At 36.3% G+C, this 27,474-nt stretch overlaps 1 protein-coding gene across 1 annotated transcript in view; it reads left to right on the top strand.

Moving 5' to 3' along the window:
- Positions 1-27,474, top strand: part of RP1 (RP1 axonemal microtubule associated) — a gene marked incomplete at both ends in the record, with an annotated part of 175,464 nt that overhangs the window by 55,974 nt on the left and 92,016 nt on the right. The window contains 4 exons of the mRNA XM_082044556.1: positions 499-653; positions 2,750-2,808; positions 7,034-7,197; positions 18,924-19,149. Of these exons, the coding sequence (XP_081900682.1) occupies positions 499-653; positions 2,750-2,808; positions 7,034-7,197; positions 18,924-19,149 (604 nt within the window). The remainder of the gene's footprint in view (positions 1-498; positions 654-2,749; positions 2,809-7,033; positions 7,198-18,923; positions 19,150-27,474) is intronic.

Here is a 27,474-nt window from a genome sequence, read left to right as displayed (position 1 = left end):
GCTTCATGCTCCTATGAAAACAATCTTAGCCAGCTGTAAGTACAAACCTAGATGCATAACAAGGGGCAAGTGGCATGCCAGATTTCAGTTTCTTCCAGCAGAATAAAATGTAAATAGAGATGAGACCAACAGAGAAAAATATGAGAAAGTTTGTATCAAAAAAGGCAGTAATAGATTTAACTGGCTCTTACCACAAGAAGAATAATTGTAAATGGTGAGGTATTGAAACGATAGTGAAGGGTTGCATGCAGCATTTTGGATGATGGCTGAAAAAAGCAATTTATTTGGGATTATTACTGTAGTTGTGGTTTTGCATTTATTATGGTCCATAATCAAGAGATATTTAACTTTTCAGATCCAGCTGCCTTAGTACAGCCCAGCTGTTGTTAAAAGCAACAGGAATCTTTGTACATTGTGAGAGTTAATTAGGCTTTTGAAATACTTAAAACTTTCAGACTTAGTGGTGGCAAATTATGGAGTGATGTCTCTGTCTTCTAGGTCAAGGTTTTTGAAGTGGAAACTGTGTCTCTGGGAGAACTGCAGAAGGTGCTGTTGCGCTGTGAGGCTAATGCCAAGTCCCAGTATTGGTACTGTGATAAAGTCATTGTCAGAGAAGCTGAGACCAACTTGGAATACGTTTTCAATTGTGGACGGTAGCTTTTACAAGAATATTCTTAAATATATATCACTAAGAGTATTATGCCAATTAATGTGCTAAATATGAATTTTCCAGGAAAGAACAAATTTGAATGGTTTTGCGTTTCAAAAAATTCAGAAAATTGGTTGTTCCAGAACAGATTGCCTGAGTTAATGAGCTGTATGGCCCGTATCAAAGGTTAAATGCTTATATTGTGGCTGTCTTACTAGATTGTGCAGTGCAGCCTCATCATAAAAGGATTACTGCTATAAGAGTGACTGACTTATTCAAGAAGGAAATATAAAACACACAAAAAGATTCTAAGTGAAAGTGTATTTCTAAATGGGAAAGACAACAGATTTGCCATCCAGAAGTAACATTCAGTCTCTTCAGAAAAACATGATTGCTAGAGAGACAAACATGATGCCCAAAAGTCAAAATAATTTTGTGGTTGTTTCATGGAAATTATTAAGCTAGCATCTTAAAAGCCAATTTTTTAGCATTGCATTTTGTATGTTTGGAAAAAATATTATGGCAATCCTACATTTGGAGTTTCCAGTTTTGAAGTCTGTCTCATGGGTATGTGCATCTTTCAAGTGAAATGAAGGAATTGTAGAGAAACAAAGCGGTCATGTGAAAAGCTCAGTCATGAAAAATCATCTCTGTGTTATAGCTGTACTCCAGTGGGTAACACGGCTTAGGGACAATACAAGTCAGGGCACTTTGCTATATTGTCTCTGTGATAATTAGCACCAAATATTGATCAGCAAAAATCATTCAGTGACAGACACTGTCAAGAAGAAACAGGGAGTGTTTTTCTTTCATTCATAAGTTTACTACAGTAAAACACTGCCATTGAAAAAGGATTAATATAGGTGAGTGATGGGGGTTGGGGTAGCTTCCATGCTAGCCAAAATGTAAAGCTGAAACACTGTGCTCTGTTCAAGGAGGGAAGAAGTTTTTGTCCTTCAGAAATCTCTGTGATTTATTCATCTTCAGCCTCACAGATTTATTCTACATTGATATTTTATGATCTAGGCTATGAACAAAATGCTGTATTTTTTCCTTAGACAAGAAAACAACAGCATTTCATCCGACTTAAAAACTGGATAGTTTCTGAATATCCAGCAGGTCTCACTGGATTTCAATTATACAGTATTCATTACAGACTGACACTTAAAAAGTCATTTAGGATTGCAGAAGACACCTGAGTGGTAAAGTTTTAGCAGAAGGGATATAATTAAGTAGTTGTCTGGACAGACAAATTTTATTTCTTAGGGGTCAGTTCTTCTATGAATTGGCTTGTTAATGTTTTCAAGACAAAAAATAAGGAACCTTCAAAAACTGCTCTGGACTAATCTGAGTTTATACTGGATTCCCAACAAGTTTCATAAAAGACTAAATGTTTTAGATCATTCATGGAGGGTCCATGGGGGTTGACCAAGTAAATAAAAACCAGCAGCCCAGAAGCTTGTTGATTTTTTTTTTTTTTTAGAAAACCAGCTGATATTTTGCTAAGTAGAAGAAAACTAAAAAAGTTGGTAATCCATATCCATGTTCTGAATGAAAAGGTTTCAAAATTATCTTTAGCCTAGAATAACATGACCAAAAAACCTAGCCAATGTTTGCCTTCATTTGCACTTTTTCAGAGTCATCTATCTGTCCTTACTTTGTAGGAGGAATAATGAAGGGCAATATTCAGTTCCATTTGTGTTTATAAGACTAAACTTTGATTTTAAGAAATACTGCAATAGATGTATACAAATTATATTTAGCACTCAATCCATATTACCGAAAAACCATGTTCTGTCATAGTCTTCTGATTAGCTATACGAATAAGTACAGTTGTGCCATATAGGTCTCTTAATCTGACACAGGAATATTTTACACTTACACAGCTCTTACATTTGCAGAAATAAAATTCTTTGTTGGGTCAAATAATTTCTACTTTAACGTGTATCAAATCAAATACTAAAATTTTAGAGATAAAGACCCTTTGTTGTTACATGTATTCAGTATGCAAATAAGATGTGGATCATTCGGTTATATGGTAATATGGTGGAGGAAAAAAAATATTACTACCTGCTTTGTTATTTTCTTTGTTATTCTTAGGTGGCTTCCTTTTATGTCACAAGGTGTAATTCATTCAGAAATTGAGCTGTACCCTCAAGGTAAATTTTATTGTAACTTTATGGAAGTAAGATCAGTAAACTGAAATCTTTTTCTCTGAAGAAATCTGAGTTGAATTTGCACTTTAAATATCAGAGTTAACCATTTTGCAGTTTCCCTTGTTATATTTCTGGGATAATATGTTTTGTGTTTGCATTGTATAATGGGTATAGGTGATAGTGAGAAATCAATGAGGGAATGAATGATAAGGGAAGTTTTCTGATATTGGTTAGAATCACGGAATGTTTTTTTCATCTCTTCTTTCAAGTGCATCAGGAAATACTGTTTAATTTAATTCTCTTGATTAACTACCTTCCCCCCTACCCCGAATTTCAAATAAAACTGCTTATAATGCAAGAAGAAGCAAATGGTAAGTGCTGCTCTAGTCTTCTGTTTTTAATGGAGAGCGTTTCTGTTTCTGAACTAATTGCTTTACACATTTATTGCTGTTTGTATTTATTTTAAAACATTAATTGCAGCACACTATTTGAATATTTTAGTAAGCACTGACCTTCACATTTTAATTTAAACAATAAATCACTTTATTTATGCTTTCTTTTTATTCTGTCATTCTGTCCACCCACATTACTTTCTCTCTGTTTGTTTGAAAATTAATACTTTTCTAGTATTTGTTGTTCACCTATCTTAATTTCATTTTTTAAATTAATATTTTAAACCATGATTCTTTCTCATGGTCTATATATAGTTTTTTTCTCACTATTAATTTTTCATTTTCTGTTTTACCTGTGATTTCATATTTGTTCAGCTTGACTTTTCTGTCCTTGCAACCAGCACAGATTATATTACATTTCTTAATAACACGTAATATTTTCTCAGCTGTGAGAAGTGCTTCACGCTGTAGTTTGAACAATAATTTAGAAGCTGTGGGGGAAGAGTTTGAAAATGCTTATTAATAATTTATTATATCAATCAAGATGTCCATGACGACCCAAATACCTTGTCTTAAATAGTGTCCCTATGGCAGGTTGTTAATGACAAAGTTTGCATCCAGTTATTTTACAAATTATATTCAAATCCCATTCTATTCTAAACTTTATTTTGAGTCACAAGTATCTTTGCCCTTTTTCCTTTCTATGCCTTTTTCAGAAGGCATTCATTTTCTTACTGCTCATCACTCTGTGCCTTAGCTGTTCTGCACACTTTGCTTCCACAAAGCCTGCACCTACAGATCCCCCTTCACACCATTTAAATCAATCTGCTCACTCCTTTCTGCACCCACGGCTGGATCTCTATGCTGTGTCGTTTAAGCTGTGCTTGTCTGGTTATATAGTAAAAGTTGCAGCAGATAAAAATTGCCCCATAAACCTAACAAAAGATGACAAAAAGCCAAGGTAAACGAAGTATGTATTCAACTGACTTATCTTCAGTGGAGATCGGCTTGGACTTGCAGTGAACATTTTGTTCACAACATTTTGATCCTGATCCTGTGAGAGAAATGTCTCTTGCTGTCCAGAAGAGACGCTCAGCTTTGTCAATGACAGATAAATTACCCTTTGTCAAAACAGACTTGTTTCATGGAAATGCAAGGTGGATTTGTTCCAGAAGTCTCAATCAGACTTAGGTAACCAAAACTGTATGCACCAAATCGCCTGTTGCTTAGGGCACTTGCTGAAATATGGAACAGTGGGACAGAGACTTCAAGTTCAGTGTCCCACACCTATAGGGACTGCTCAATCTACTGATTGAGTGGTTGATCTGAGATTCTGTTCACTTACTTTTTTCATCTCAGCTTTTTTAAATACGTCATTTTCACTCTAGATTAACCTTTTTTTAAAAAAAAAAAAAAAACCAAACAACAAAATTCCTTTATTTCTGGGCAGTAGAACTTTCTACGGTGTTGTATTGTGTCTAATATTCTAGAAATAAACAAAAACTCTTTTAATCATGTTTTTAGGGAAGTTTGATTCTTCTTTTTTATGTTGAGAATTCTACTTGTGTGCAAAATAGTTTACAGATACCAGACTCATCCTTTGGAGGCAGGAGTTGAGCCAGAATATAGAGTCTCAAGAGTACTAATCACATTGTTTCTAAAATGCATTGTTTAAAAAAAGAGAGACTTAGAGGGGATAATAGAAAAGAGCATCCAAAACATTTGAGGTACAATAAATCAGATAATTAATAACTCCAAAGGAAAATACATTTTGTCTGATTTGACATGAATATTTGTTTCTGAATGAGTTGGAATTTTCAATAGTGGGTTTATTCTTTAACCTTTGTCTGCACCATTCTTCTTAAGCACTTCTAAATTGAATTGTCCTCATTTTCTGGCCAAATGGTCTGAAGGAACTTTATCTTTAAGGAATTAATATTATATTGTTTGCAAACAGAAGAGACTGAATTTTTTGTTGAATGAGCTCTTCTATGGGGCAGGGTGCCCCTGCTTTATGGTCTTTGTTTCCACCTTCAGTTTATTTAGCTTTTCACCCTTCTAATTGATGTTGATTCTTTTGTAGTCTGGTGCTGTGGTTCTTTTTTTCAAGAAAGTGGGTCTATAGCGAAAACTGTGAAGATGCAAATTTTCAACGACTCAAAAGAGCTTGTTACAAACTGGAGTCTGACAATTTTTAGTGGAAAATGGATGGTTCACTTCCTTTATAGACTCATAGAATGATTTGCGTTGGAAGAGATATTTAAAGATCACCTAGTCCACCCCCTCCATCATGAACAGGGATTTTTTCCACTAAATCAGGTTGCTCAAAACCCCACCAACCCTGACCTTGAACACTTCCAGTGATGGAGCACCCACAGCTTCTCTGGGCAATTTATTGCAGTGTCTTACCACCCTTATCATAAAAAAAATTCTTCCTTATGTCTTATCTAAATCTCAGTTTAAAACCATTTCCCTTTGTTCTGTCTACAGATCTTGCTAAAAAGTCTGTCTTTCTTATAAGCCCCTTTTATAGATTGGAAGCCTGCAATGAGGTCTCCTTGGAAGCTTCTCTTCAGGCTGAACAAAAGCCTTTCTTCACAGGAAAGGTGCTCCAATCCTTCTGATCATTTTCATGGCCCTCCTCTGGACTTGCTCCAACAGGTCCATGTCCCTCTTATGTTGAGGTCCCAAGAGCTGGATGCAGTACTCCAGGTGTGATCTCACCAGAGTGGAGCAGAGGGCAACAATCAACTCCCTTGACCTGCTGGTCAGGTTTTATTGATCAGACCATATAAGCTGTTGCTGTTTCTTGATTTCCCAGCTATGTATTTATGTGTATTTAAAAATCTGTCTCCTTCCAAAACCTGATGTCAGCCAAACCTAAAGAATTTGGAAAACAAGAAGTGAAGCTTCCTGCTCACAGTTCAGTCTTTGTGGGGCAAATTACTGAGGGATAATGGGACTGGCCAAAGACAAATACTTATGCCAGCTTTAATTCATCCAGGCATTACCAGACAGCTTTATATTAATGAAACTCTAGTGTACACTGTGGCATTTATTTATAAGATGACTGTGGGCTGGTATTTCATTTGTTGTTTGCCTTGCACAGGGTGAATTTAAGTCACTAAGTGGAACTTGTTTTATACAGGCAAAAGCTGCAATCAAAAAGGGGTGGATAGCATAAGATCCCAGCTTTTCAGATGTAGAAATGCATTTTCCAATTATGAATTGTTCTTTTTTAAAAATAAGATTTATATTAAGCTGCTTTCAGATATTTAAATAACTTGTGTGTATTGTATGGTAGCAGAGATGACATTTTAGTATCAGAAGCTTTATATAAAATGATTTTCTAAAGAGTCCTCGTCTAGCATCAGATTTTTTTCCAAAATATTTTTTTTCATGCTAATCTCAATGTCATGCCTCCATTTAGGCAAACAGAGCTGGTTTTGATGTGTCAAAACAACATAAAATGGGAGGAAATTGTACTTAATTGAGATGCTTTGATACTTTTCCCATTGAATTTCTTGGTTATACGTGCTGTCATAATCCAAATTCTGGAGGTTGGGCTTTTCCCATGATAACTAGGCTCTATGCTCATATTTCCAGCTTTAATATGCTGCAGACTTCCTAAATCTTTAAAGTTACACAACTTGCCCAAGATGAGTTTGAATCATGTGGCATCTAGCCAATATTCATCTCCCGGCATCATTACCTTTTAGGCATATAGTAGTTACAGTCCCTGGGCTAAATTATGCTTTTACTTACATCTTTCGAGTGACTTGCTACATATCAGTAACACTTATAAAAGCATTTTGATTTTATTTTTTGCTTTACAGAAGGAGACTGGAAAATTACTGTAGTCACTGGGGATTTTGAAACAGCTGGCACGACAGCAACAGTATTCATTTATGCTTATGGAGAAAACAAAGCTTCTGGTCCTATTGTTTTGGGATCTGGGAAACACCAGCTGTTTAATCCCAAAAGTGAAGACACATTTAAGGTATAGTATGACTGTTATATAAACACTGGAGAATTCAAAATGTATACAAAATAGCTTCTCTCAAAACTGGATAATGGAGGTAATAAAGTGGACTCAAAGCAATATGTAAGGATCATTAAGTATTTCTGAGGGAGTGGCTGACTTTTATGATAGTGAGATTTGAATCAACAAATGTACCCGGAACTGCATCAAGCAGACCTGCCTCTCTCATAATCTGCTTCAAACCTGCATCTGCTTGATGTGCTAGTTTTAACTAGATGTTGTTCAGTTGCAAAGGGACAAAAAGGTTTCTTTGCCTGTTCTTTGTGTTGATAAGATAGTCCGGACTATGGTTTGTGTTGCGTACCCATCTTTAGAAGTGTTCACTGTAAATACTTCCATGGGTTTCCACATGCTTCCACTGAAAGACACTGTCGTGTGAACCTTTTCTTGTAGAAAGTAAAAAGGAAAAGGGAGATGTCAAGGGACTGGAGTCAAATCACACTGGCTAGGTTAACTCAGGTGATTTAGAGTAGTGATGTTCTACTTTTCCAAGCAAATGAGGATATTTCTCTCTTCTTCAGAGAGACCTCTGAGAGGTGCTTCAGAAGCATGACATTTCCCAGGGCTTCTCCGAGTTCCTATAATTTCTGCAGTTTCCTCCAATTCCTCCAGTTCCTCAGGATTCTAGTGGCTGCAGACATTCAATCTGCAATATGTCCTTTAGGTTAAAATAATTTATGCATAACAAACAGATGATGGGGAGTCAGTGACAGATAGGACAGGAAGTTTCTCTGATTTTTTAAATTTTTTATTTTCCAGTTTGAAGTATAAATATGTAAGTTCATGCAGAGACAAGTCAGGGGTACTCTTTCCCTTGCATTTATTTAAATTAAAAGTAAGTTAGCTAAAGTCTGTGGATAATGCTGGTTTAATATTGTGTCAGGAAGGTGAAATCAGTGTTTATCTGAAGACTAAATTTAAGTGTTCTTTTTCAAATCATTCTGGCTACGTGATCATCTTGGATATTTATTTAGCTGATTAATGCTGTCTTGCAGCAAGTTCTTACTCATTTATTTAGTTGAGAGAAGTACCCAGAATATTTGTTTGTTTTCTTTCTCTTTGGAAGGAATTATTTTTCTCTCAAAGCATCATTTTAATCCTTCTGACATCACAGCATGACTTGATACCTGGTCCAGGAGCTCTGACGATCTGTTACTATCCACCCTAACACCTAGGCTAAGGTCTTCTACACTGTACCTAGGTCTCTGTGCCTGATGTTTTTCTTTGGTTATATATGACTGAAAGCCTGGAAGAGGTTTGGAGGATAAGTACAGAACTATGGTGCAGTTAGAGTGGGATGAATCTGGACTGAGGATTACCACTTAAACCTTTTACAAAATCTAATTGTGTAACCAGACTTTTGAATTCATGTGTGATAACACCTTTAAACTTCAGAAGTTCTTGAGGAGGCTTCTCTCTGAATTCTAACCACACCATCAAAGCTCCAAGGTTGGCCAGATTATTGTCCATCCATTATTTCTCAAAGCTGCTTATTTAACTGTCAGTCAGTGCTGATCAACGAGGAAAGAAAAGAACAGATAAAGTAATTTGGCTTCCTTTCCCCATATTTTTCCCCTAAATTTCTCAATTTAACAAGGTAGCTGAGTTTTTTGTTAATCCAAGAGAGCTGTGTTCTCCAAATATTTCAGCACTTTGTAAAATCAATAGTGCTAAGAACTGTGGAGTTGCAGAAACATTAGATAGCTCCTATTGCTTTCTGTTATACTAGTTTAATCTGTTAAGTATATGGGGAAAAAACTTAACTAAATGGGACAAGATTTCCAGCCTCTGTGTATAAATGTGCTGCATATTTGAAGGCTCTATTTTTTTTTTTTTCTTAAGAAACTGTTAACTGATGCAAGGGACTGCTAGAGTTCAGCATAACATCATGGAAAAAAGAAAACGTAATCATGTCCCACAAAACCAATCAAAATCCCTTGGGTCACAGATATAATCATAAGAAATGACAGAGAAACAACCCACAAAAAAGAAGACGAGACAAAACTATGCCGGATTTTAATAAAAATCAAGAATAGTAATCTGATAGAAAGTATAGGTAACTGCAAAATGACTTGGATACCTAAAAGTCAATAATGAATATTCAGTAATGCTAAAAATCATTAAACCAGAAAGTTATTAAAACTTAAATAAATCAAAATGTGTTCCTCTATACTACTGAGATTTTGTTGTTCATCTAGAATATGATTTTTATGTTCCTTGCATTGCTGTATACATCCAGTGTAACTTCATTAAGTTTGGCTATCTCTGATTAATGTTTGTGAAAATTACATTAAAAACTGATGAATCTCTAGTGTAACACAGGTACAATATAACAGGGCTGTTGCTCTTGGAGATTTCCATCTGATAGTAGCACACAAAATTCACTGAATGTAATTTACAGCTGTGTTATGGGGAGGGTTATTGTTTCCGAGCAAAGCCTTGGGTTCTAGTATCTTGTAAGATAGTTGTATGTAAACTACACTATATATGCCCTTGTGGTTTAGGAACTTTCCTACCAGATGTGAAAGTCAGAGATGAACACTATGGGAATGGGAAAGAAGAGGAATTTAAATTTTATTTCTGTTTCTGCTCTGTAATTGTTCCTGTGTGTTCAAAGAAACTAATTCTAGGCTATGGTTTTCTGCTTCTGTTACTATTCAGACATAGTTTTCAGGGCATAATGTTTCTGTTGAGAGTCATTCCTCTTCCAATAGAGGAATATCAATCTACTTTAAGTTACAGCTTTCATCAGACCTATGATGTGTTTCCCGCATTTTCCTCTGGTGTCATCACAGTCTCTGAGTATTTCTCAGTGTTTAAAAAAATACTGATTTTGGCAGTATATTGAGTTTCTCAAGACATTGAAGACATCTTAAAAATCTTCACTTTAGCCTTATGTTATATTTTGTAGTTGGTGGCTGTCTTTATAACAAAGATAGTTCTTCCATGCTTGCAAGCATGGGACATGGAATATGCATGAGGAGAACTGGAATCCATCACTGGTGTGAATTTTGCCACATGAGCCCATTTCTCTACCTTGTAAATCTGGTGCCATATCCAGTTACATGTAAAGTATTTAAAGTTTCTTCATTTGTATAAACAGTCCTTTAAACACTCTCAGAGTCTATTAGGGCAAAATGCCAGAGACTAATATAAGTAGATGAAAAGTGGGGCTCCTAATAATACTTGCAACGATACTTGATCATAAAAGTTAATAAATAGTGTTCCTGTGATGATGTTATCACAGTGTTAAAACCAGCCTTTTTCCTTCCAGACACATGTACCTTGTTTGTAAAGAATTATGTTCATCAGGTGTGGCTTATGTTGTATGCACCACACAAAGGCTTTATACTCAGAAGTTTATCTGCTGTTTTCCATTCTGTTTTCCTCTTGTTTAAATAAAATTATCAGTTGTTTTAAATAATCTGTGCATTAACAATTGACACTCCTTTATAATCAGCCCTATAGACTGTAAGAGTCTGTTGTGTTTCACTGTGTCTTTCATTCCTGTACCCCAGATCCATATTCATTCTTTCATAAGTCAAAACTGAGATCTCTAAAGTAAAATGAGAAGCAGTGTGGAGAAAACCAAACATTATAAAAATAGGTTGAAACAAATCCATTTTCATGCTTTTCTTCCCATTGTTAAAATAAAAGTGCCTGTAATGAGCTCAGTGAGAATTCTTCTCAAGTGGGAAGATTGCAAAAGTGACTGCAAGCTCTAAGGTAGCTATTCACTTCCTTAACCATGGGACTGCCAATGCCTAAAAACTGGGCATATTTTGTGTCCTGCTATATTTCAGCTGTACCCGTTGGCTCTAATGGCCATTTAAGTCCAGAAACAGTTGAATAAATCTTACAGAAACCCAGGCCTTAGTCAGATACGCTTATGGCAGCATAAAACAGTCATACTGCTGGCTTTAACTCCACTTGAAGCTGTCTATCTCTCTACAAAATGTATATAATAACAACATGAACATCATTCCTTACTGAGATAAAAGGAACAAGTATGTAAAATGATCTCCATCAGATACAGGCTGTGCATGCAGCAAAATTCAGCTTGTTCTGAGAAAACAGCATAGAAAGGTAGTAAAAAGCTCACAAACAATTTTGGAGGAAAACACAATTCATCTTCAAAAAATTAGAGTGAATGAACATGGTGCTACTTTTTCAGCTATTCTGCAGTATGGAGTACTGCAGTATGGTGTGTATAGATATGTATAAATGTTACTCCCTTCTTGAGAGGACTATATGTACCCAGTTTTAGGTTTAATCTTTCAGCCATATATCTATAAAACTGACAAAACAAGTCCAAGATGAATACATATTTAAACCTGACTGCCTCTCTTGAGTCACTCCCCTCTACCAGTTTATGCTGTCTGTTTAACTCTCCAGTAGGCTTCACTTGGTGGTTTGGGAGATTTTGTGATACTGGTTTCCATTGTTAAGGGTCTCCCTGTTAAGAACTCCCCCACCTTCCCCTCTCAAGTGCCCAAATTCAGTTTCTGCCTTTACTAATCCATGCTCCTGCCTTGCCTTCCCCTCAGCCATTTTCTAATCTATTCACATTCTTATGCCTCCCATCATCTCAGTATCTGAGCACTATTCAGAAGTGAGTGGTATGACTAATGTGTGGCTTATTCTCTCACTCTTGGTCTTAAAATATTTTTTTGGGTTTGCTACAACTGTATAAAGAGACACTTTACACAGAACAAATCTTATGCTAAGCAAGATGAGATCAATTTATCTTGCATTGAAACAGAAGATGATAAAATGATAAAGTTTTTGATTACCCTTACTTTATATGGTCAGCTCTTTGACAGCCCTTTAGCAGTTCTATCTCCTTCAAAAATATTTTTCATTGTGTATTATAGGGATTTCTTGGCGATGTTGAATCTGTTTCTGACTCTAGAATAATTATGTCAATAAGATGATGTCATTGCACTGCATACTACAGAATTACAGATTAGTTGAGGTTGGAAAGGATCACCAAAGATTTCCTAGTCCAATCCCTTGCTCAAAGCAGGGCCAGCTACAGCAAGTTGCTCAGGTCACTGTCCAGTCAGGTTTTTAGTATCTCCAACTCTACAACCGCTCTGGGTAACCTATTCCAATATTTGACCACTCACCCCTTTTTTTTTTTTTCTCTCATATATTTAAGTGGAATTTATGGTATTTCAACTTGTGCCCATTTCCTTTTGACTATTCATTGGGTACCTCTGAGGTGAGATTGGCTCTGCCTATTCTAGCGCCTCTCATCAGGTATTTATATGCATTGATAAGAACCTCCCCTGAACCGCCTTCTTTCCAGGCTGAACAGTCCCAGCTCTCTCAGCCTTTCCTCATGTAAGAAATGCTCCAGTCCCTCAATCATTCTTGACCTTCTTTACATCAGGAAGATATAAAAAAACCCTTTAGTCCCTAGGAAGGCACTGCAGAAAGTGAAAGTCTGAAGTGCTTACAGTAGCCTACATTGTTAAGAGAAGACACTGTGATAAATGTTGCTGTAAATCCACCAGAAGATGACAGACATATATTGCAGAGGCCGGTTCATAGTCTGCCAGGTTCTTATAGAATCAACAGTCAAAAAGAGACTAAATCAGAGATCCAGTCTTACTCATAGGTTATGGACTGAGGTCACTACCATTTCTTAAATGAATCTTCATGTGTCTTCAGACTTTCTGAAGCGCTATTATGTGTCCACCAGGCTAATCTTTCTTATCATACCTCACTTCTTCATGCACAAGGTGCACTTGTCACAACCACAGCATCATTCTGTTAGCATGATGTTTGTGCATGTGGTGAAGGCTAAGTAGAGTTTAAGTTTTCTTACATAGCCTGACCTTGGTTGAGCTTTCTCACAGTCAATGCTAGGCTGTATTCTGGTTAACATCCTCTGGCAGGCAGTGTTTTAACTCCTCGCCTAGGCACCGTGGAAAGTTTCAAATCCAGTAAAATACTACTGATCTGACAGAAAACACCAGATCACTCAGAAAAACCTTCAGATAACTCCTAACATGGGAGTTTTGTGCTTACTTTCAAGAACTGACACCCTGATACCATAAATACTTGAGGCTGATGTAATTTAATTAACCACACACTAAAAAAAAAGGTTCTTCCAAATATTTAATGTTCTTCTTAAAAGATTTTTGCATTTGTTATACTTGAGGGTGGAAAAACAAGCTGTCTGTTGGTACCATTAGTTTAGCAGGTAACAACAATGTGATATTGCCTTTCTCTAATTAACCTGGTAATAGATAATTGGCATCCATTTTAGCAAATAGTAACTCCTTGTTAGCCTGGATAGGAAGGTCAAGTGAGCGAGTATTGATATCTACAGGATGAAAAAGAACTGGAATAGACTGGAAAAAAGTGTATTCACTGTCACTGTTCAGTGAGCAATGCTTGTTTACTCAGCTTATTTTTGTGTGAAGTGGAAAAAAATAATGCCGATTTTTGTGTGGCCTTTAATCCTACTCCTTAGATATCTATATCCATCTTTTCACGAGACTGTTAAGTTTTTGTGTAAGCACCTGTGACATATTATGATTATTGAGTGAGCATGTAACTGTGCCAAGTTTGTTGGCCACAATTAAAAAATTGGCTGAATTCAGACATCTGGAAAATGCAATCATCATGGTTGGATCCTGGGTACTTTACTGATACATTAGTATTGATATTTTTGGCAACAGTTGCAAACTGTGTGCTCACAATTTAAAAATATCTTCTATTTCTAAACATTTCTCCATTTTATGCAGATGTTGTAGAAGTCAAACTAATGCAGTCAATGATTTCTCTTTCTTTTGAGAATCAAGCTGCTGCACATGACCTCTGAAATTTTGTAAATGAGGTAGCCTTATATGAAATTAATAACTGTTTGTCAAGCCTTGTCTCTAGTGACTATGTTAGACATTGGGATTTTGGAGTAGCTGCTTCTGAGATGTTGGCTTATCCAAAGTATTTTCATCCTCTTTGGATGAACTTCTTGCTGATATACCTGGACTTCAATTTATGTTTGGAGACAAATTGTAAAATGTGAGCTTTGTTAAACTTCAGTTTCTCTTTGAAGGCAAGTTTTTCTAATGCATGATTTAATGAAAATGTTCCCATTGCCTTTGGTAAGAAGAGAATTTAGTCCTATGCTTGTACAAAAAATAAATAGTAGCAATGGGCAAAACATGTATTTGTATTGATTAGCAGACCAGTTTTGGGTAACTGCTTGCAAATAGTTAGAATATAGGCATGGCTGAGGTAAAGCTGCCTGTGTTTGAAAATGTGGTCCTTTTGAAAGTGGCAGTTTTTTCAATAATATGATACTATAAAATATGATAAGTGTTGATATAATTGCCTGTAATAGTGAAGAGAAATACTACAGAGAGAATTAATGTTATCATTTTACTTGCAATTATATTATTAATGTAAATAAGCGCTGTCAATCTCTCACATAAGCAGGGCCTGTATGAGACCCATCCCGTTTAGAGCTTATTACAGAATTTAACACAAACCAGTTGACGCATCAGAAGGAGTTTCACAGTCAACCAATAAGTGAGCTGTAAATGATGATTCAGGCGTTATGCTTTTTTTGGGGGGGGGAGGGGGAACAGTGTGAGGTTGTTATTTGTCAGAAGACCAGCAGCCTTGAGAAGCAGAACTGGCCAGTCTGAGGGACTGTTGTGCTTACTCAGGTGTATGGTTTCCAGGACTCTAAGAAGTTTGTTCAGGGCAGCGTAAACCTATCCCAAAATGCATCAGTTTTCTACCTCTGTGTGTCCTTGTCATTTAGGAAGTTTGAGTACCTGCAGCATCCAATTACAGCATAGTAGAGGAATGTCTTTATTATATTGACCACATTTTTCAGTAGATTTACAACATATTTGCTGAGCAATTTGTTGTTATTCCTCTCTTATTCTGTCTGCACAGCTTCCACTAGTGGCAACAGAAATGGCACAGCTACATGGGAGACTAGGTAACTGTCAGTGAGATCACATTATCCTTGAGCAAAACCACCAGCTTTACAAAGTTAGCTGTGAAAATTACAATTGATAGTTTTTGATCTGTCAATTGAGTTATGGAAAAATAGAAACTAATGCAAAATGAATAGAAAATTTTAGAAAAAACACAGAATTTTTGACTTGTGTGTTCTTCTGAGGATCTCAAAATTTGTGAAGAGGGCTTTGCAGTGTCCCTGTGAGAGGCATATAAGTGTTGTCTTTGTTGTATAGTTGAGAAAGAGAAGCTAAGATGGCTTGTGAATTATGTAATGTTTCTCAGGAAGTCTAAAGCAGATCCAGGAATATAATCTAGTTGTCTGATTTCCAGAGTTGATGCTTTAGTTCTGGGAAACATCCTATCTTCTTAGCATGGCCATTTATTGCAGTTCTGTCAGAAAGGCTGTTTCCATGTAAAATGCAATGTCACTTTTGTAGCTGTGGTGCAAGGATATAGAACAGCTAGACTGAGGCTTTTGTAAGCATGTTGTTTACGAGGGCAACAAAGTCAACTTTGCTCTACAACTTTTTACAGAATATTCTGGCTGCAAAAGTAGATTTGTAAATTCCAGCTTGTATTCAAATCATGCAGAAGTTCAAAGTGATTTAGTCAATATTGGAAATGAAGGAGCAACCTCAAGATACAGTGTTTATGTTTGCAAAAGAATATTGTTAGCTCTGCCATGTTATGCGAGTATTTTCATTTGCATTTCACAGCAAGAGCTAAATTTGACATACATTTGACAGAATTCCGATTGGCAAAAAGTAACATGTTAGCAAGTCAATACCACTGTGAGATTGGTGTGATATCTGATCTGACAGCAAGACAAATAGTTCCAACCCACAAAACTACAACAAGAGCTACAACTAAATTTGTAATTGTATTATGTCTTCCGAACAGCATATACAGCTGATTTGCTCTCTGCCATTGTAATCTTCCCTTACTTTCACCCAAGAATAAACATTATTTTGTTTTCTCAAAAACACCCATAAATGATTAGTCAGAAACAGAAGTATTATTAAACATGTTATTAGTTTGGCAGTGTCCTGTGTTTTTAAATAATTTTTGAGACCTTTTGGTCTCAGAAATGTGCCATTACCTATATACCGCAAAAAACCTCATAATTTGTGAGTCTGGTAGATAGGGACATTTTATATTCTTTCTCCTCATAATCAAAAGCAAGTACATACGTTTGACTTGACACTTTGGAAAAATTCCCACTTAGCACATGGGCATAGCTTCCTTAATTTTGTCATATTGCATTCTCTTTTAGAGCGTGAATGTTAGGGTGAAATAGGAAGTACAGAAAAACACAAATGCAGGACTTTAGTGAATCTAATTGAACTACTTGCAATTGGGACCATCTTCTGGAGAAACCTAATGGTTTGAACAGGGCTTTCTGTTCTGTACTGATTTTTCTTTAGACTCCATTTGATTAGATTCGACAGATTGCTGTGTTGCTTACTCAGGAACAGGAAGTCCCCACATGGTGATGAATGGGTTTCATCATTTACTTCTCTTTTTCAAATTGATTATTTTTTCCATGTGTGGTGTTTTTGTTTGTTTGTTGCCTTTTCTTTCTTGGTAAGCTATCCAACCTCTGCTTATTTTTGTGAACTCTTCTCTGCAGTTGTACCAGTAGTCTGCCAAACATCAGCTACAATATTGAAACCCTTTGTAGATTCATCTGGAATCATAGTTCCCATCTTTGACTTTCTTCTGAAAAAAATGCATGTAAATAAATAAAATTAATTTAATTAAGAAAGTTATAGCTTCATGTTTCTGCCAGTTCATATGATACCTGCTATAGTTATGCAAGATTTTTTTAATCAGTAATATTTCAATGTGCTTCACAACCAAATGGCTGATTAGATGTTTCAGAAGACAAAAGAGGCTCTTTGATGGTTTCCTGGTCCTGGCTGAGGGTCATGATAATGAATACTGTATGCAAACACTACTCTTTCAAGAGGGCTTATGCCCTTAATTGTGGCTATGAGGTCAGAAGGTTTCAATGTTTTATTTACTAAATTGCCCTTTAACACTTCTGAATCACAAATAGCAGTCAGTGGCTAGACCTCAGGAGAGCATTACCTTTGTTGGTCACCAATACTATACTATATTTTATTTGCAATAAAGGGTAAGAGTTCTAATATATTGTTTTATTTATTTGCTAGGCAACCTTAGCAGTCATTTGACCACTGCAGAGGTCTCTGCTTTGTGGCTGGGTAACAGTGTTATTATGGCAACTTAGTCTGTGTCCTGGCTGTATTTGTGGTTAAGTTTCAGAGAGCTTTTTATCTGTTGCTGTAATTCTGCTGTGAGTATTAGCAGCATATTTTTGATGCACATGTTTTTATTGCATTATATGTTATAATTATACCTTCAGTTAGCACCTCTTACTTTAACATACCGTTTTAATATAGGAAAACCTACCACTTTAGCTGTGACTCTATTCAGACTTTATACCACCAGCATATATGTCATGACATCATCCTATGAGGCTGAATTGTGTCAGGCTTGCCTCAGGGATGCAAAGAAATGATGATCAATTAGGGCTGCAAGACCCTTCTGTGATGGTCCTCATGACCAAGAAATGTCATTTTTACACTTGTCTATATCATTGCCTAGGAAAACATTTCCTCAAAAGAATGAAAGGGATATGTGTCTCTAATGTTTCCCAGCTCCACAGATAAAAGGAGCATTACCTCATAGTCTTCTTCAGCAATGAAAACATTGAAGGGGAAAATTTCACTCTGGAGAAGACTTACTAATACTGCCTTGCAAAACAGACCCAGCAGACCTTCAAACACAAATCTTAGTTAATAATTTTTGATGATTCGGACTTTTGGGGCAATGTTAGTGTGAATTACTTGTCAGTTTTTTGTTTGTTTACTTTTTGTTTTGTTGTAAAACAGTAGAAGATTGGTATCATGATAAAAGAAGAAAATATTTTTTCTTATTTTTTCCTCTTTTTTTTTTTTTTAAATTTATTTCACAATACCATGAGCTTTCAAACACATTACTGAAAATTAAAGTGGTTAACCCTGTTTTTGTGCTTAGGTTCCTGCTGTCAGCATTGCTCAAAAAGCTTCTGCAGACCAAAACACAGTGGCTCTTATTTCAAGGCTACAGTATTCAATGTGACATAGTTATGGTTTACTGTTTAAATTTGCCCCAGTGTGGCATCAGCACTTACAGAAACAGTTAACCCTGACATCAATGTACATAAAAATAGAAGAAAAAGAGAAAAGTGAGCCATAGCAGACTAAGTGGTAGGAATAGTTCATAGGGCTCTGTTGATGGTATCTGTATGGGCTGAAAAGATGTCATTTCATTCAACAATGGCTGAAGGTACTTCTACTTGTGCAAGTATTTGTCTGGAAATAGAGTTTTACTTTATAACACTACAAACTGGATTCTGTCAAGAGATCTAAAACCAGACTGAATTGTTTGAGCCCTTTAGTCACTTTAAATAATACGGTACTGAAGCCACTAAAACTACATTTGCAGACTACTCCATATGCTTTTGTTCAATTGCTCTGGAATTCATTGTATATTAAGGCTTCATTTTATAAAAAGCCCTACTGATCTAGGTTACATTAGTTGCATGCCCAGTGTAAGAAGGTTTGCTGAAGGACAACGTTGTAATTTCTTATCTTTTTTTTTTTTTTTTTTTTTTTTTTTTGTTATTACAGATTAATTTCAGAGATCTTGGGCAGCTATACAAAATCCGCATTGGCCATGACAACACTGGAAATGATCCCAGTTGGTACCTGGAGGAAGTCAGACTTAAAAGAGTAGTCCCTCTTTCTGATGAAGAGATTTGTCTTCCTGTAGAGTGCTGGCTTGCAGAAGACAAGGGTGAAGGTGATACATGGAGAGAAGTAGCAATAAGAAACCCCAGAAAGGAGCTTTTGCCACGTACGTGCTCAGTATTTTAGATCATGTGTTTGCTAACCATATCCTGTGAGTATATGACATCTTTTCACATTTCTTCCAGAGCAGACTGCCCAAAAGCCAGAGTAAACATGAAACAATCCCTTCCAGATAGCTTCTAGTTCCACAAAAGCAGAAAGTGGTCATGTTACCTCACTCCTTTACTCCCTAAAATCAGAATACCTGTGGTTACGGCATCTTACACCTGTAGAATTCTTGGTTTCTCACAGGGTCCCTAAATCACTGGCAAATATTGCTCTTTAGAGCAACACATCAGACAGGAAATCAAGGCATATCAAGGTGTGTAATGTCAAGTGACATGCAGGTCCTTTCAGCAAGTTTGATATTATTCTTTCTTGCACTGCAGAAAATATTCCTTACCAGAAATTTATGTTCTGAATCATCACACATGTTTTCCAAATCAGACTCAAGTCATGACCATTCACACAAAAATTGTTAGCTGCAGGGTGGCACTTTGGTACTTCAAAGTTTACCACAGCTTTGGCGCAATTTGTTGTCTTCAAGTGAAGGAGGAGATAGCTCATCATAAGAAATTATTGCTTAATAAGTTCTGAACCTCTACAGAGGAATATGGAGCTAGTGTAATTATTTAGTGACAATCAAATAGTTTCAGAAGAAAATATCAAACAAGTGAAAAGCCTCAATGCAAAGAGTATAATTCTTAAAAAAAAAATGAAGACAATTCTCCATCACAAACTTCATTATACGTGAATGTTTTCTGTGCATTTTAAGGCCAAAGGGTACTACTGATCTCTGTTATAGAGGTCAGAAGATTGGAAGATGCTGAGAAACACATATGTGCCAGCTCACATTTGCCCTTTGCTCCCTTTTTTTTTTCTTTCATTTTTCTGCAGAGTATTTAGTGACTTCATTAAGAAATTTCAAAAACTGGGACTAAGCAGGATGAATCAGGCCCTATGATTATTAACATATATCACAGTAATTTATGCCATTTCTTACAGCGACTGAAATAGCATATACTTGTGCAACAGAAAAACAGTGCAGAAACCAATTAGGTTGTCTGAACAATTAATTCAACGTCAGTAACTGAAATCTATGTTATGCAGTCTGAAATACCCATTCATAGAAAAACAGTAATATTCTGGTAGGTGCACTCCATTTATGTACTTGTATGTGAAAAATCAAGTCAGTTCTACCAAAGGCTGGGAATATGTTTAAACATTACATTTATTTACTTTTTAATCTTTATATTACTGCATCTTTCCATGCTTTTTTCAGGAACATTATTAAAATACCTGTTTCAAGTTTGTAAGAAAAGATACATTAGAAAGGATTTGGAAATTTCCTGAAATTGTAAGTTTTACAAATTAGTTATTGATTTTAGGCACATTTAAATTGAACATCAGTGTAAACTCAGCGAGACCACTCAAGGATTTCCTATTTAGCTTCTCAAGAACAAGTAAATGAAACACTATCTAGTTGCCTTTCCTATTGAAAAGCTAATTGCTTACAAGTTCTGGACAAACTACATCAAGTCACCATCTCCAGCAGAACAAATGATGTACTACTAATTACGTAATGATAATCTGATTTACTAATTTGTATCCTGTACATTCAATTCAATATTGTATCTTCTAATGATATCAAATTTGTTTAACTGTAAAAGTGATGTGCTGGAAACTTTAAACAAAATGAACAAACATAATTTTAGCTCAGAAGGCACTGCTTTTTTCAATTGCTTTATTACTCAACTTTTCTCTTAGAAGAAAGAGTATTTTTTTCCTTATCCTTTTTCTCCCTTTCTCCATCCAAACCTTACTAGGCACCTAGTAGGGACCCAAAAACTTGGAGATGATTTTCGATTTCCTTTCTTTTTTTCTAGCTTCTCTTCTCCCACTCCTAAGTTTTTTTTCCTGTCATATTTTCTTCACCTTCCTCTCTGAAATTGCTTATCTTGTATCCAAATTTCTCACTTGGTAACTCCCGTAGTTTTTCTGACTCTCCCTCATCTACTTCAAAATCTGACACTAATCAGGTCTCCTGCGTCAAGAGACGCTTTCAGTTCTTTCTCAATCTCTCCATCACACCAGTTTCAACTTCCAGATTTTATTCAGATTTCTTATGCCTCCAATGTATGTCTGTCTTTGTCTGTCCTTGTTATTTTCCCCATTGTCAAGGCTTCTAGGTCTGTGTTTCATTTTCTCTCCTATTACATATTCTCTTTCCCTTTTACAGCCCTGGAGATCTTAAAAACTTCACCTTATCTGTCTTTGAAGTTGTCCCTCATGCTGTTGAGCCAGATGATCCCTGGAGGTCTGCTCCAACCTGCTTTTTTCTGTGATTCTTCTACCCAGTCTATTTTTTTTCTGGCTGTTGCAGGTATTGGTTTTAGTTTACCAGACTTTACAAGTATTGGATTTTTGATTTGTTGCTGTTGTTGATTTTTTTTCATCCCCTACTTACATCATGATGCACAAAACACATGAAAAATTGTTCAACTATATTCTAAGTGAATTAGTGATCGTGTCCAGAACTGGGTAATTCTAGAGTGTCACTCAGTGAAAACAAGATAGAAGGTTTATTCTGAATCCTATTGAGTTGACTTTATAACATCATGATGACACAGGAGTGTTAGAGGAGTCAGACCAGACCTGGCAGCCTGATGGACGTAAGGCTGCCACAGCTGCATGGCCCCATGGAGAGGCTGTGCGTGTGTTCCCAGTCAGCACACACAGAGAGCACGTGTATATACCCGATGTATACATATATGTGTATATATATATATACACATCTCACACACATGCATGCATGCACAGAGCTGTCTTGCCCCTAGAGACCCCCGTACCAGCTGCTCATGTGGTCTTGGCTTTACAGACATGGGCCTCTGAGCCCTGGTCTCACTCCACTGACACTTAATTTCACTCTCTCTAGTCTCTCCAGTTACTGTCATGCGGGATCCCAACTGGGTCCCAGCCCAGTTGCTGGCACTCAGACCTTGTACCCACATACACATACACACACAGAGAACAGAGTGTTGTTCACCCAGGAAAAAGGTTAGAAGGCAAATTAATAAGAAGATAGGACACACTGCACTGGCAGGTGCAGGACACAGCCAGACAACCATACTAGCAAGCAAACTGTTAGCTGATCCTTTTGATCCTCTGATCCCTTTATTTTCCACACTTTTTCATCACCTAGATCCATCCCTTTCCATGCCTTTTGTTCCTTCCTAAACATCCAAGAGTAAATCCTGTGCAATCCCGAAATGCTTTCCCCCTGTGTATTAATATTGTGTTCCACAGTCCTAGGCAGCAAACCCTGGAAATCCAATGGATACTCCAGAACTGACTCATTATGATGAGTTTCATGCCTGGACACTGGGACGGCCTGGGGCAGCCCTTGTAGGGGGCAGGAGAGGGTGCCCCTTCCTCTGGGTCATCGACGTGGGTTCCCACCTGCCCTTGTGTCCCTGGGCTTATGGAGATGGGCTGATGGCTCCTGTGATGGGCCTAGGAGAAGAGAGAGCAGGGTGTTAGTTGGAGTCGCCCCACCAGTATCTGTTTGTGCTCCTTTGTGAGTGTGCAGAAGACCTTTATCACACATCCTAATGTGGATTGTCTTCAGATATGGCTGAAGTTTTTGTCTAAAAAGGTTCATGAAATGAGAATTTTCTTACTGTTCTGTTGAAGTGAACATAAACTTCAAATGAGAACGTAAATGGGGTATTCTGCTCTGTTCTTGTTCACATAATTGAAGGAATAACTGCACTGATTTGATATAAAAGACAAATATTGAAGCTGAGGCAGGAAAACATCCAGCTCAAAAGGTTTAGATTTATTTCCACTTGGAGGAAGTTGCAGGCAAATACAGAAATGTTAGAATGTTCCCACTGACTGAAATAGCACGGAAGATGACTGAAACAAATAGTAATGACTCAAACATTATTGCTACAAAATTTCTATCTCTATTTAATCACTCGGGAGGTACCAACTACTTAGATAAATAGTCAAAAATCTTTTTCCTATAGTAAAATTGATTAGTGTTTTTTTTTCAAAGCTGATAATTTTCTTACATGTTCTGAAAAATATTCCCATATATGTTTTAGAATATTGCTCCAAATATCAGGAGTAAATGGAAGTGGAGATTAGAAAGCTTGAGAACTGCAGTTCTAACTGATATGTCTTCACCTGATAGGTTTTTTTTTTGTATTTATGTCTTCTCAAACAATATATGCACCACTTCTGAGGAAGATAGTGCCTCTCAACAGCTATCAGCCATTAAGAAATTGTTCCCTTTTAGCCTCAATGCTGCACCAATCTGTATCTTTACTCTTCTGTCATGGCAAAATGCCAAACACTAGTTGTGCAAACTGGGAAGTAAATACCAAGTGATAAAACCATGTGACAGAGATTCAGTCTCACTGTTTAACAACTCAAACCAAAATGACCATTTCATTCCAATGGGCATATCACACAGAAAAAAGGAGAACCAGGAGCAATACTATGTAATACTGTACTAGTATCCTGGATTGTCATCATTAAAGAAAGACTGACTAGAAAGAGTTTGACAATTTTAATGTTGTGTATCATTTATCGTCTTTCTAGGTTTCATGTTCTTTGGCCAATTTATCTGTTTGCACTAGTGGCCTGATAGGATTGGATTTGCATAGTGAAGCAGTTGGTGCTAAAAACCCAATGACCTGAGAGTACAATGTCCTCCTGATGTGCATTTGGGGGGAAGTTACTCTGGGCTTTTCTAGCCTGTTCCCACAGACTGACTGCCAATTTGTGGCAAGATCATAATTGTTTTCCTGGAACGTATACTCTGGTTTAATTTTATCCAAAAATAATATATATTTTTTTTTTTCTCTAAAACCTGCATAACGGAAAGAAGTAAGGAGGGCCAACCAGGGGATTCAGTTTCCTCATTCAAACTAATGTGCTGTTGTAAGCACACCAGTGTCATTAGGCTCAAACAGCTGTAATGTGGAAGAAGCTTATCCAATGTACGTTGAGCAATAAGTAACAGGCACATTTATCTTGAATTTAGCTGCTCCTAACTGAAATTCTAAAATAATTACTGTACTTTTAGTAGAATTACTTTGAAAAGAACTAACAATGGGACAGTAGTTTATACTAAGTCAGCAGAAAAAGACCAATATTTCTGCAATGAAAACTTTCTTTTTCTTATTCACACCATTACATTTGTCTCTAATCTTATTGGGTTTATTTTCTTCTTCTCTCAAAACACATAAAAATATTAACTTGATCTTTAATCCAAAGCTACCTGTGATGTTTGCTCAATGTTTATATTTTCCAAAGGAAAATGTCATAAGTCACTGTTTTCTGTACATTACTGCTTCAGAAGAAAATGAGACTTATATGCTGTGCTTGCAGCTTGGGGTCAAACTAACTCTTACCATTGATGAGTCATCAGGAATATACCAACCTTCTATTTTGGAAATGTCAGTTCAGGTGCCAAGAATAAGAAGTTTGGAAAAGAAGGGTTCTCTAACTCGTATTCTGTTGTCCTTAGTATGCCTTAGTATGTCCTTAGTTTACATTTTCTTCATAACCAGAGTAACAAAACTTGTTTTCTCTCTCACCTTAATTCCAGGTAGTTCATGTTCTTATGTTATCAATAGATGCCAGCAGCTGGAGTTGGGACTTAAAAAAAAAAAACCCTGAAGTCTCATGATAACTTCTCAAGAGGTAGCAGTAGTAACATCTTTATGGACTGAGCAAGTATAAATTTGATACTTGTACACTTGACTGCTCAGTGACTCCTATACTATTTTTGATAGATTTAATATATTTTGATATACCATTTTTTAAGCATATTATACTACTTTAATGTCTGTCTTTTAATGCAGACTTTTAGAAGCTTCTCATCTCTGCCTGAAAACATTTAACCTCCCTTTTTTCAACTGTTTCATCCATGCATTCAAGTCCCAGAGTTTTCTGTTTGATTGTAGAGCTTATCTAAAGTTAATCTGTTAGCAATTTGAAGATCTCAATCATTTTCTGAAAGGTCATTTTCTTTTTTAGTGAGTACTAGCTGAGACTTTTTCCTGCCGTTCTGTATTAATTAATCCTTTTATGTCCTTTATCAAAGTTATTGTATTTTAAAGACATTTCTTCTATTACTTTGATGTGCCCCACATTAGACAGATGCCTAGCTGTGAGGCTAACAGGTCCCTCATAATGCTGAAACAATAATCCCGACCTTCTCTTTAGTGGTTAGTTTTACAATATAATTTTCAACTTTTTCTTTCCCTTTTTGACTATGGGCCTACTTTTCTGCTTTGTCATGCCAGTTTTCAGCTGGTGTAGTTTCACTACATCAGTAGCAAATAGTAAAATGAAATTGCTAGTATGGAATAGAGGACTGGACCACAGAGTTCTATGTCTCAGAGTTTTGGGTTGGCTTTTTCTTATTGCGGTGAAGCAGGTGTCTGCTTCAGATGTGGCAGCAGTGGGGGCCTTAGAGCAGGTCAGTTTCTCAAAGGAAATTAAACCCGAGTCACAGAGACTGAACATAACACATTTTTCTAGGGTTTTCTTATTTTACTCTACAAACAAAAAACCTGTGTTTTGTGAACAATATATAGAAAGCTACAAACAGGCAAATTTCACATATAGTGAGTCTTGCTGCCTCAGCAGTACATTCTACTGTCAGGTTCATTCTCCAGATTTGGTTGTATCTGTCCCCTGTGCTCATCAAACTACTGGTACACCTTGTCTTGTCTGTTACAGAGTGGCATCATCCTTCTTGTTCTTATATTTAAGCAATTTGTAGCTCAGGAGCCATTTACACGAGCATGTTTTGTAGCTGTTCAGCAGTATAGAGGAACTGCCCAACAAAATTTGAAAAAATTACATCCACACAAGGTGGTGTGCGCCTGGGTTTCCACTGGTACAGAAAAGGCTTAAAATCCACAATCTATTTAGTGAATGCTTACATGAATGTTTAAGAATTTCTCCATAATGTCATGTTCTAAATAGACATGTACAGTGTGTCTTAGAGAATATTTTAATTTGCTTTTTTTTGGTGTGTTTTTCTTAAAAAATGCGTTGCAGCATATACTCAAGGGAAATGAACATTCTATTTGTTAATATTATCCTAATATTGCAGCCTGTATTGTTAATTTGTCCAAAAATTTAAAGCACAAACTGGTCTTTTTGTTAAGAAGGTTTCTTTCTATATAGTGCAGATTATGTAGCCTAAATAAACACTAGTCCTAACATTTTCTAGATGGTGAGAGATGTATAGACACAAGAAGCTATGGAAAATATTTTCCAGTTCTTCACATTTCATCATGTGCATAGTTTCTACTTCAGACTGATTTATAGAGCCTTATAGCAACAGAAAGCACTATTTGATTAGATCATTATCATCTCTGTGGTTACCACAGAGATGCACAGTGCTACAAAAGGAATTGTCATTTATTTATCTCTCAGTATCTTTGTGTTGTATTATATTTATCTCTGATTCTGTTCTGGTGTGACCTGTACTTAATCCATTTGTTTAGTCTCCCTCCAGAAATGAAAGAACTTGTTGGTATTTTCTTCTTCTAATCATCTGTTGTTAAAGGGCTTCTTAAAAAAAAAAAAAAACCAAACAAACAAAAACAAATAAACAAACAAAAAAAACCACTAAAAAAAACCCACAAAAAAACAATCTTGAATATGCTTTATAATTGTGTTTATAGTTACTTAAATTTTCCAGTTTTGTTCATGAAAATTACTTGTTGGTGTAAGTAATACAGATACCAATCTTTCTGTACAAAGTCATAACATAAACAGTCTATATCCTTATCTCCCACAGATGTTTTGCTTTTTCAAAACTGGGGATGTAAGTATGTAAAAGTGTGGAGAAGACTTCTTGTTGATATTTCTCTGCTTTTACTAGTCCCCAGTGTCTTGTTCCATGGGTCGTCCAGCTCCATTATTCAAATGGCTGGTCACAGATAAACATAGTTGTTAGGTTTTCTTTTGGAAATGTGACCTCTCTCTTTCCACACTCAGAAAGAATTTGCCCCTTCATGATCAGTGTTTCTTTGTTGCATGTTTCCTTTTAAATGTTATTTTTCACCCCTTATCCTCTGTCCTTCAACAGTTTCTTGTTTGTCTTGTATTCTCGTGTTGCTAGTATGCACACAATTGTGTTTATACTAAGAGTTATGATGTAAAATGTCATTTGCACATACAATGTACTTATGCTAATTATCAGGTCCATTTATCTTTGTTACTTTCCACCCACATCTACCACTTATGGTAGGTATGATTTTTTTATATTAGAAACCTTGAGACTAGTTTTTATAAGGCT

Source organism: Streptopelia decaocto, assembly GCF_964273445.1.
Source record: "Streptopelia decaocto genome assembly, chromosome: 2".
NCBI lineage: Eukaryota > Metazoa > Chordata > Aves > Columbiformes > Columbidae > Streptopelia > Streptopelia decaocto.
Note: the sequence above shows the minus strand (reverse complement) of the source record. Positions and strands in the feature narration are given on the sequence as shown.